This window comes from Anarhichas minor, unplaced genomic scaffold (genome assembly GCF_050575085.1).
Source record: "Anarhichas minor isolate MPS153535 unplaced genomic scaffold, ASM5057508v1 ptg000014l, whole genome shotgun sequence".
Taxonomy (NCBI): Eukaryota; Metazoa; Chordata; class Actinopteri; order Perciformes; family Anarhichadidae; genus Anarhichas; species Anarhichas minor.
The window spans coordinates 6,600,707-6,613,393 of NW_027466460.1; the positions used below are offsets into that span (position 1 = coordinate 6,600,707).

The 12,687-nt window shown below is 39.1% G+C and overlaps 1 protein-coding gene across 5 annotated transcripts in view; it reads left to right on the top strand.

The window, feature by feature from the left end:
* Positions 1–12,687, top strand: part of ctnna2 (catenin (cadherin-associated protein), alpha 2) — a 254,867-nt gene that overhangs the window by 73,051 nt on the left and 169,129 nt on the right. The window contains exon 7 of one of the 5 annotated variants that reach the window (XM_076091888.1): positions 3,638–3,656. The exons of the other annotated variants lie outside the window; for them this stretch is intronic. Within the exon in view, the coding sequence (XP_075948003.1) occupies positions 3,638–3,656 (19 nt within the window). The remainder of the gene's footprint in view (positions 1–3,637; positions 3,657–12,687) is intronic. 5 annotated transcript variants of the gene reach the window in all.

Below are 12,687 nucleotides of genomic sequence, written 5' to 3' on the forward strand. Positions count from 1 at the left end.
GCAACATCCAACTTAAGTGGTGAATGGAATAGCAGTTGATGACATCCAGATGTTTAGTCCACAGGGTAGTGGCAGCAGTATGAAAACACAGTATATATTCATAAGAAAGCATTAGATAATGAATAGGATTTTAGAAATGGTTGTTTTCTGCCTATAAAAAACAAACCTGCTTATTTACAGCATGAATCCATTTTTACTTTTCTAGTATCCACTTTGGCTACATGTGCTGTAGCCTAGTTGACAGTCATTTCCAAGCCACTACATGCATAATTGTTGCAAATGAAGTAACATCTTCAAATCCTCTGAAAAACTGGAAAAAAACACAAGCCTTGTTCACAAGCCTTATTCAACAAATTAATGTGAGGGCAAATTATTTGTGCATTTTATTCAGAACTCCACTACAGAAGACTCACACTTACATTACTATAATTACAAAAGTCCCCAAACGAAAGAGCTCTCTTGGTTTACATTGCCTGTAAATCCAGTTTCCTCACTTAATGCTGTTATCATGCCTGTTTCCCCTCTCTCTCTCTCTCTGTATCCATGCCAAAAGCTGTTGTGTTGCGAACATGCCACCACGCAGGCAGATACAGAGGGACATATATTATTCTGCCCTGTGGGAATGAAGCACCGGAGTGCATTTGGACTATATAGGATTAAGCAAACCCTATAAGGGGACAGGTTTGCTTTGTGCATGTATTTACATATGAACCTTTTACCTTGAACAATAGATTAGCAAAGGAAACCTCACAAACGATAATTGTGTCAAAATGAATGCATTTCAGATACAGAAATATGATCAGGGATGCAGTGTGGATCAGTGGTTGACACTAGTCCTGTGTTCATCATTCGTTATTCAGGGTGTTGTGCAACATTCACATAATACAGAAAAAAGCAATGGTGTGAAGGTCAAAGGATTTGATGGATGTGTAGTGTCAACACCAGTGGCTCAGGTTTGCACAATGTTCTGTGTGATATTTGTATTACGCAACCATTGTCTCACTCTTTCTCTAGCCTCTTCAATTTGGTTTTAGTTCCCTTACGTTAACCGATGCGTTGCCATTGTGAATAAACATTTAGCAATAAACATTGGCAGTGAATTTATTACAGATATGTACAGTGTGAGCTTTATGTCCAATAAGGTGCAACCGATGTTAAATGGGCAGCATAGATGTTGCATGCGAATGTAATTCATAACAGATGCATTACTAACAGTTTAACTAGAAATTCATTTTCGAAGCTTCCAACACAAAATCATGTATAGCAGGGATGCTGTAGTTTATCCCCAAAGTATTTTATTTTGTCCACCCCTGTACATAGTTGTAATAGCACATCAAATGTATTAAACATTTGCATATGAGAGCTATTGCCAGAAAAATAATACTTATACCAATTTCAGACTGTGGTTCTATTGTTCCTTTGTAATATATATGATATGTTCATAGCTGTACCTTAAGTTTCATTCATTTCAGTGCATTCTTTTTATCCGAAACAAACATTTTTTTATTTAGTATTTGATGCGTGAGACTGGAGCTCACTGCTCTGTTTATGCCATATGACTTGTCACTGAGAATAGACCAGAGTCTTGGGTTTACCCAAAGAGCCTTCAGCCAAACAAGGGCCGTGGGTAAACAAGCAAAGCGAGAAGGGAGTGAGAGAGCGGGAGAGGTATGAAGCCAGTGGCACAAGACATGAAGAGGGGGGGGGGGGGGGACAAGGGGCAGTGGGAGAGGAACAGACAGAGGGTCAGGGGGAAGCTGCAGCTCTTGTGACCTACTAATTAATGGCTTTAAGAGGGCCGTTCTCATCGAAACTCCTTGTGGGTGATTGCTCGCCTCAAGGCCGTAGCCTTCTCAGAGATGGCTTGTGCCCACTCGTGGCCCTCAGACACAGTCACACATGCAAGCCTCATCAAAAGCCTCTTTTACTTATCTCATTAATTGCAGCGCTGGCTTCATTAGCAATATGAGGCATCAAATGTAAGCAATTGTGAAGTGAAGTGTTGTTGTTATTTCTTAAATTGGAATTGTGCTTATTGGCTCTGGGGTGAAATGAATAAGTCTCACCTTCTTAATTGTGGAAATCATGCACAATTAAACAATATTCTATTAATAAGCACGACTCAAAGCAGTATGTGGAGGCTTCCGCTGGGCATTTAGAAAAATATTAAAGGAGGTGAGTGATGCTCTGTGGCAGCTAAAAATAAACACATCTCAACAATGGGGAAAGTTTCATATTGTTAGCTCTCTTGCATTTTGTTGCCCATCAGCTAATCATGGAGAGCTTTTCTAGTAGAGATTAGTACACAAATGACAACTGAACATCTCCCCTCTTGGCTCCTTGTACATCCAAGGCGATGTGTTAGGGGATGCTTTGTTTTGCCGACGAGCCTCATTTATGGTTTGAAAAGCATCTATGGAAATTTCCGCACTCATTATAAAATCTGCCGTGAATGGGAACTCAACAAGAGAGAAGAAGTGAGCAGAGGCGTTAACGTTTGTAAAAGTCCCAAGTTGACAAAAGTATTGAGAGCAGATAGGGAAAAGGCTGAAATAACAAATAGATCACGCTGTGATTACTGGTGCGTGCTTTTAAGGCAATACAGTCGCAAGCTCTTTCACGTCGACTAGCGGGAGATACAAATGCAGGCTTTGTCTGTGCTCTGTCAACTGTTCAATTGATTCACACTCTGAAAAAAGAACCTGCTTCAGGGATTTTCAGTTTTTAAGTACCAATTTGTGCAATGTTTCTCACTATTGTGGTATTTACCTAAAAGTACTAAAAATAAGGTAATTGATTTCAGTTAGGCAGTTTGGTCAAAGCACTTTGGACTTGATAACTACATGTCAAATTAAATGATGACAGTTAGTTCCATCCAGACATGAGTCAACTTGGCTAAATCAAACTCTCATTGTCCTACAAAGGCACAGTTCCAGGTACAAAGTGCATGTATGCGATAACATTGTGTCCAAATCCTCTCTGTTCATAAACAGTTCAAGTAGAATAAAGGTTTTTTCTTTGTGCTGGAGGTTCTGATAAACATGGGGCAAGATTCAGCACCAGAAAAAATGCAGAAAAAAAGCATACATGTTGAATGTATGCTTGAATTTAAAAGCAGTAGAAAAATGTCCACTGAATGTACAAACAATGTATTATTGTCTTTTACTGAACTCTGTACAGAGCCAATGTTATGTAATGATGAGGCATGCATAATTCAGTGCTGGGAAACATGACGCTTATCCTGCACATCAGAGACGGTATGCAAATACCAATCCCGCTACAGTGTGACGGACGTAAAGAATCAATCAACTACACTGACACTAATGCATACGATCACCTCTGGATAATATTAGTGGGCACAACCCGTCTAGCCCATCTCAGACTTCCCTGAACACAAGAAGAATTGTATTTTGATGTAAACTAATTAAAGAATTCAATCATAGTTAGAGAGGCAAAGTCACGAGAAATAAAAGGGGTTTTCTTACTATATAGCGGCCTATTTTTGTGCATTACTGCTGATTAAAGGCATTCGTCATTTTGTAATTTCGTGTAACTCCTTATGAGCCAATGTACATTCTTACAGACATGCACATGCGACTTCAGTTGCATGTAAACAAAAAAGACTGCTGCTGCACAGTGTGCAGTAGGTTCATATGGTAAGCAAGTCAATATTTAAGGGATGGATGTGGTGAACTGTCATTTGTTGGAAGCTTGGCTTGTTACCTTTGGGGAACATAAGCGCTCCAGCAGCTCATGCCTTGGTGGGTGTGGGCTTTGTTGTAGTTTGGTTGCGACTGGGTTGGCTGGTGAGTCTTTGTGCCAGAGGAACCTTGTGGATGCTGTTTTTCGGTTTAGCGCTTATGGTAGTTCGGTTCTGTGCGTTTTAGTAGCTGGTATTTATGGAAATTCCAGTTGTGTGTGTTCACCACTTGTTCTTGCATCTCCATGCATGAACTAGCCCTGCTTTTGAGTCTCGTGCTGTACCATATTAGTGTACTCTCTCTGGCCTTCCTTGCTTCTCCGAACAAACAATGACAATCACACAGTGAACTACCGCCTCAAAGAAAATCCACACTAGCACGAGGATTCACCTGCTTGATGACTTACAAAGCTGTCAGCTGAATGACGGCTCTGGTTGTAGACATCCCTTTATTCTGTTTTGCAGTCATGTTCTCATATACTGACACTGTTTCATTTCATGGCTGCATCCGCAAAGAGACATTGGACTTTTTGCTGTGACAGAGCCACCACTGTGCCTTTTGAATTTAGGATTATTTGAAGTCTTTCTTTGCCTCAAATTATTCGTCAGTTGTTAGCAAATTCAGGGGCATAAACGGATGAATCATGAAAACATGAATGAATGAAACTTATTACTTTCACTTTGGTATAGAGAATTATATAATGATAACACGTGGACGTGATGTTAGAAGTACTTTCCTTGAATTTCCAAGTAATGATCTAATCACTGTTTTTGTCTTTTGGAAAGGACAATTGAGTTTAGAACGGTGAAGTAAGCAAGACTGAGTGGTCTGTCAGTGTTGATCTGAGGTCACACCAAGTTATTAACCCCTTCACTTGAATCACTCTGTCACGGGTAAACAGCTGGAAGTAAATAATAGCGCTCTGAGTGCCCCCTTCTCACCTCTGACCAATCGACGACATCTTCTTGGACAAACATCCAGCGTCCTCTTTTCTCTTGACATCACACATAGGTGGTGTTCTAAAATAATGCACTCAGCCACGTGGTTGTACCATGGGTTGTTTGTCTGCAGGGAATGCATCCATAAATCGCATCCTTTCTATTACAGTTCTTGTCCAAACAGCGGCAGACATCCTAAGCAATGGCTCTCCAGGGAAGCCTTCAAAAAGTGATTTGTCATGAAATATGGATGCAGCTGAAACAATAAATCAAAGTTATGATCTGCCTTGTTCAATAGATCTTGAAGGAGATGGGAGACTGATGTCATGCTCCCACTTACAACCACTAATCTGCCAAAAAATGTTATGAATATCGGTGTGTTCAATTTCACTGAAACATATTGTGATTTTCAAGTTGCTGGTTTCTTTAAAAGAATGCATTGACTTCACTCATCATGATCGTCAGCTAATCATATACAACGTCACATAGCATTAGCATTAAATGTGTCACTATTCTTACCATCTTAATTTAATTATTCTAACCTTTTATTTTAACCTTAGTTATTGATCTATAATGACTCTTCTAGCCACCATATTGTACATCAAACACATCGATTAAGGTACAAGAAAACATAAAAGGTGATTTGACTCTCTGGCAGTAAAGATGTATGTTTTGTAACGTACATTTATAATGGAAATGCTGGAATGAAATGAGAGTGAGAAGACACAAATACACGGGCCACACCAGATTTGAGATCGTGATAACAAATGCTTCATGCTTGAAGCAAAACAAACTGGGAGAAGCTGCACATTTTTTATTGTTTGTGGTGAAAACAGTCGTAAATAAATAAAACTCGAAACGAAATGCTGCAGTAAATGCAAGAGAGAGATATATTATGAGACTTATTGATTCTCCATATTGACCTTAAAGTCAAGCTCGAAGTGATCGATGTTGGACAAGAAAATGTAAATAAAAAAATATATAAAAAAGGAGTGGTAGATGAGATCACATCCCTTCCCTCACAGTTCCACATCTAGAGACGGAGCCACATTCCATTTGATCTCATTGTGCTATGCTCTCTCACTAAATGCAGCACAAGCAGCAGAGAGTGAGAAAAAGAAGTGAGTGGTACCGTGACTGCACAGTGCAAATGCAATGCAGTTGCAATATCACTGATAAACAGAGCCATCTCAATTGTGCTCACTGAAGCAGTGCAAGGATAACTGGATCATAACCAGATGATCTGGCTCGGTTACAAATGACCCACCCTCGTTTGGAGCTGCAGAGGCTCGGCCAAACTGGCTCCTTAGCTTTTAAACGGCGCTTCGCATCGTTTCTCTTTCCTTCCAATTATTATGTTAATTGATGCACGGGCTGCTTAATACTTTAGACATGCTGTGAAAACTCTGATGCCCAGTGTTCTAAGTTAGGAATAACAATTTAAATAGGATCAGTGGAGACAATCTGTGCTCTGCCTGTGCGGACTCTGAATATTATGTGAAGTCCTTTATGGGACTGTAAACGGTCCATGATTCTACCTCACGGCATCACATGAGCTAGGTCATGTAGTAGGAGTAGAGCCTGTGAACTAGCTAACATCAAAGCAGTCATTGGGTTGGTTTTTGAAGATGGAAGATGTGCCGCGGGAAAATGGATTTTTAAAGACACCATAGTGGAATATGAATGATCACTGCAATAGTGGTGATAGGTCTGTGATTCAGAATGCTAAGATGTTATAATGATATGTATAATATATACACGTCATTTGGCCTCATTAGTAAGTAAGAAAGGACTTTTTTGTAGCCAATGTTCCTTTTGTATTATTACAGACATGGACTTGGAGCTGACGCAGTTATTCTATAATGAAATGTATCCTAAACTATTTGTATGGTTTATCAATAGGTCTTTTTTTTTTATTTCAAGTTTTTTGCTGGTTCCAGCGAACATGATTTTAATATTTTCTTCATCATGTATTAAACTTGCTCGCTATTGGACTGAATTTAACCTTTTAAACCCCAAAACCACCAGCGGGATGGACAAGTATGTTTTCTTTAAACTGCACTGTTTGTCAGAGCCAGAAGCTGTAAAACAACAAAACGATAATCGTCAGATTTCTATCTTTCCAGCGGTGCTTGAACATATCGTGTGTGACGAACACAGAACGCAACCGAAACATTGTCTCATTTAAAAGCTAGCCTTGAATAAAATTTTCCTTTACCCAGATTCGGTAAAAAACTCCTCAGCGCTACTATTAAGCTGCGATTGACTCGGCTGAGTGACAAAAATTCCATGAAACTTTGACTGAACTGCAGGCTGCTGAACACACTGTATTGAGGAAAGGACAGGAGAGGCTGTAAGCAGAGGTTGTAAACATTTGAAAAGTTAAATATAAATAGCACTTGGAGCCTCCATTTTTCCCAACATTGGTAACACTTGTGGCAACTTGGGAAAATGTTGGATATATAGATATCATTTTTTGCCAATTAAAAAAAACAAAACAATTGTCAATTAGTAATTGTATCTGTATTATACAGCACAAAATACATTATTGAGCTATCTCTACTTCTAGTCATGACTGTGCTGTTTCAATAGAGGAAGCAGGACTTATATATTGCAATGAAAATAAATGCTAAAAAAGGAAAAATGTGACGGGAGTGAAAGAAACGCCATGATACACTGCTTTGGGTTAAGAGGGTTAAAGGTGTCACCTATCTTCTGTGATTTTTATAAAGACAATTATCGATCAATTGATCAAGAAAGTAATTGGCAGATCAATTGATAATGAAAATAATTCAGTCCCAGACACTTTACGCTCATGCCCTCTCTCTCTAACACACGCACTGATGATGATGATGAAGCGGAGGAGGAGGAGGAGGATGTGGGTCTTTTCTTGGGCCTAATTTAATTTCTTCCCTTGCGCTTTTGTCAATATCTGTGCATTTTGTCATTTGTCTTTTGTCATTTGGATTACACTCTCATCTTCGTATTCCATGTCAGGTCGATGCTTCTCAAATCAGCTCTCTTTATTAGACCGTCCAAAACAGTGAGGCTGTCATAAAGAGCTCGTCATTGTCTGCTTGACAAATCGTGTCTTATTTCCTAATCGGCACCCTGCTGAAAAAGTTTCCTCCTTTTCTATTTTCAAATGAGTCTCCAGAAGCTAACAATGGATGGAGTAATGAATAGATGCAATGGTTGATTGATTGTTTGGACCGTTTGATTGAATTAAATAAATCCAGTTATATAATGTCAAAATCTACTAAATATTCCACAGGACGGAGTAAAGGCTTTGCACTAAAAAAGGCCACAGTTGCTGCCCGACATGTCTCTTGTCAGCACTCAAAAGGTTAGGCGTATTGAAATTGTCACCCTCTACTCTAAAAATGTCTGAGTTTTGTCCTTTTTACAATGAAATTGCAATCATAGATCATAGAACCAGATTGGCTCCAAGTGTTAAAGTAAAAATCCATCATGTTTTGTAATGAGAGAAGTGGAACATGCAATTGTTTGGGATTTCAGTTGAGGGAGTTGTCAGCGACCACCCATTGAAACTCTCCTATGTCGTACACAGTGAAGGACATTTTATTCACTCCTGCTCACATGTTCCCCCCTTTTACAGCAGTGCTCATCAATGAATTGTGAGGAAGACATCTTGTTCTGATATTTGGAGGGATACCATTATTTGATCTTTGAAGGACTGTAAATGCTATGTCTTTATAATCTTGTGGCATATAATTTCATATTTTGTCACTTTTTTTTCTGTTAAACTAGATTAGTGTACCGCAGAGGACATGCACACTACATTCATTCAGGAGAACAATTAAAAGACTGTTAATAAAGCAACACCATTTTGCAAAAACTGGTGGAAATTCCAAGTTGGTGATTTTGTAATGTCTTCTTGATATTGAACGGTTGAGTCCTCTTTGTGTGTGATGAGGCAACACCTTTTTCATTCATGTGATCTTTCTGAAGGTAGTGGTTCCTTGACTTATGTTTTGCATGTGGGGTAGTGGAAACACGCTCAATACTTTATATTTCACGCAGGTCCTTTTAAACCAAAACACTTTGATCTGCACTGATATTGATCTTCTACAATCTGTAGGAGTATTAAAGCAACTTCAGTTCAGCAGACTGTTGAAGTTGCTTTTCATCTGGTAATGGGTTAGATAGAGTTATGCTGCATTTCCACTGCATGGGGCGGCCAGCTCTATTCAGCTCGACTCGCTCTTCTTTTAGTTCTCCATTAGCAAAAGTTGTGAATAGTACCTGGTACTCATTTTGGGACCACCTCCGTCGAAGTTCCAAGCGAGCGGGGGGGGGGGGCGATACTTTGAGGTGGAATCCAAACACTGCAGACTGCTGATTGTTCAGAGAGAATCTTCAACAGCATAACTTGGGACATCCTGCACAAACCCGCTAGATAGCCAAACCTCCGTCAATAGCGACCACTATTTTTCCATTCACTGGACCCAGATAAAAAAAAACACCTTTGGGTTGAATATGACTGAGAATATTGACGGAAATTGCAAATTGTTTTGGTTCCGTTTCATGTTTCCCACATGTGCTGTTTGAACGTGAACTCTGTAATCACATTAACAGGTGTGTTTTTCAGTTCATCTGTTTATTCATTCATTCATCCATCCATGTCTTAAGATGCAGTGTGCCATTATATGAAGCATTTATCAATTTGTTTATTATTTAGAAAACTGTTATTGCGCCATGCACGAGTTAAAACATAGACAGAAAAAACAGAGCTATTGGGAGTTTTGGCCAACATTTTTACAGACGAGTGTAATTCCTGAATGCTTATTTGTATTCTGTTCACAAGCATGCACACTCACTGTGTGATGATTGTGAGCCATCATTATGACCAGACACTCAAAGCATTGATCACAAATGTCTTAAAAAGTATATTGCACAACTTCTTCAATCTGAATGTATCTCTCAGAGATGTGGATTTGAAGCAACTCGTATACTGCACCAATTTCCTCAGGGATGGTTTCCTTTTCTCCAAAAAATTCTGCCTTTGGAATAATTTGAAAGATGCTTTAATCACATAACATTTCTACACATGGGGGACTTGAGCAGTATGAGTGAAGTGCTTTTGAATTCCTGCAGCAGGCAGCATTTTGGGTTGTTTTCTTGTGAAGTTTACTTTAGTTTTTGAAGAATTATTTCGGGAGAATCGAGAAATATAGTTGCCTCTAGATTTAAAAGCCAGATATCTTCAGTCGTCAAATCCACATGTTTTCAAGAGAGCTTTAGGGCTCAGCCTTACAGCTGAGCTCATCATCTTTCTGCAATCCTCGGAGATGCAAAGGATTTTGTCTTGATATTCTTAATTAAACTGCACAGAAAATACAATAAAGGTAAAAGTCACTGTTAACATGGGGAAATAAAAACAACCTCTCCTATGGTTCTTTTCTCAATCCCCAGTTCTTAGTTAGATGTTCTTAGTTACTAATAGTTGCAGTCATTTCCTCTAATTACGAACACGGGCAGATGTTTTAGTGTTGCAGTTAAGGAACTTAAGGATCTGACTTTAAAGATTGCTACACTACTGTCATTTTGAATATTGTTGGATCTTGAATATTGGCCAAGACAAACCCATTTGTCCTCTCACAGCAAGGTTCCCACTTATTCAAAGTGTTCTGAGAACACCCCATTGTTGCCACCCATGCTGCTTTAAAGATACAAGCTAATACGTTAGCATGCAAACATTAATGTGGGGATGATAAGTTTTACAAATTAGAAAGCCCATTATCGTAGCATTATGTTTCACAACAAACACAATTGTATATTGGTGCAGTAAGAAGCATTTGTTGAAACACTGACCATCACTAAATGAATGATGCTTACTATCTGTTGTAAGCAGCTTTATAGTAACTTTGTTGTTGTGTTGTAGGGACCGTGGTTCTGGAGCTGACATCAATCCTAGTGCCAGCATCCATTAACAAACATATCACCCAGCCTATGCAACTATTTATACTTAGCTAGTGAACCCTAATTGATCATTTTTCACAATTGTGTCCTAATTCAGTGTCTACTAAAGTGTACTGCTGCCACGGCAGAACAAGAAAAACGGATCAGTATCATGGTAAACAGTGAAACGTTTATTATTATAACAAGATGTTTATAACAAGATACATTTTTCTTGGAATATGGCTCATTTACAAGATTTGGTTCTCCTTCATGCTTGGGTTGTGACATGGCGAGATTCTGCTGTTATTGAGCACAGTGGATGATATGTATGCGCACACTAAGACAAATTTTGAAATGCATGGAGCTGAACAGAAGGAAAAATGGAGGACACTACCTCCAGAGTACCTTCCTTCTTTATAAAGTATCTTGGTATAACATGAAAACATCTTGTTATAACCTGAAAAGTTGTATCATAACAATAATGTAATACTGATCAGTGTATCCATTGGAAATGTGCATTGAAGAGTTACAAATTAAGAGCAAGAAGACATTAAGAATGAAATAAGGGCCGAAGTTTGTCAGGTTTTTGTTTGGAAAATGAATCAGATTTATTCACTACCCTGGATTTTAATAACATGGTATATGCTAATGTGTGTGTGTGTGTGTGTGTGGCGGGGGGGGGGGGGGGGGGTTACTACAACTCACTCTGGTTACAGTCTGTTTATGGCTGGTTTAATGAGAAGTGCAGGAGTCGGGCTGTATGATCAATTCTTTGCTGTTTGATAAGCACATTGCGGGCCTTGTACTTAAGAGTTTCAATGTCATGCTTGGTCGCACCTGCCAGTTGTAATGGAAGTTTGACAAAGGAGGTGACCTAATGGAATTTAGTAAAAACATACAGCTGTTCATTATAGTTTTCAATCAAAGAGAAAGCCATTTACCGATGTACATGCAGGTAGAGCATGCTGTTGGGTCGTCTTTGATGTTTCCCTGTGGCTGATTTAATACATTATATTATTACATTAATTTGCATTTCTTACATTATGGCATATAGAGGTACATACGGGTATACAAAGTGTTTTGCAGCTATCTAATATGTGTTTTTGCCGCAGACACAAGCCGTTTTCTCATATGAGTTCCGGACAATTTCCAGATAATCAGGTCAAAATATTGTCCTCTGTTTTCCTTTCACGTATTGAGCACATGCGCTGACATACTGTGAGTAGAGCATGCTTGAAGAAGGACATGACGCAAAAACACCTCAGTCACATAGCCGGTTCATAATTTTGTCATAAATAACCGAGACTCTTGCCATTCCTTGAATTTGTCTGACAATTCTGGCACGTGTGATAGCCTTCACCGACAGAAGTCCCTGAATCTCTTCGTCTTTCCAGTTTCACATTTGTGGGTGACATCTTTGTGTAAATGATTCTTCGTCTTCACCCTCAGCTGCTTCTATTCTTCTGGTTTTGTGCAAGCCGCGCGATAGAAACATCATCAATACGCCCATCTCGCTTACTGTGAATTCTCTGAACAATAACCAGCTCTATTCACACATGGGCGCAATCTGACATTACACAGACTTTGTATCAGGGAGCTGGCCGGGTTAAGTCTAAGTTCCGGTCCGACTGATTCTGGCATTTGAGTTCTCACATAAGACGCCTTTTACGGGTGACTAGATAAGTTCAGGGTTGCAGTGCACGTGCAAAAGGGGCTACATAGACATAGTCGTTATTATTCCTTGGGGTTAGGGAGTTATAGTTATAGTCATTTCAAATGGAAGTGCTGTATTAGCAAAATATGAGATAAGGAGTGTGCACTAGTAATAGGCCTTCATCTTGCTCAGAAGTATGTTAGTGTTTTAAATCCAGGGGGCTAATTTAAATTAGGCTGATTAGCAAACACATTAATATCTGTTAAAAGGTGCAGTTCAAACATCACAATGTTAAAGAATTGTGATTATTTTATTAAATCTGGTTTTAGCTGGGGATGCCATCAAGACATTGAATCAATTGTCGTAGTACATTGTCATTTTGTCTGAATGTGTGTTAATTTACCCAAATCTTTTACTATATAATTGATTTGAAAGTTTCTTCCTCCAGGCTTTGGTTGAGGTAGAGTTTGGA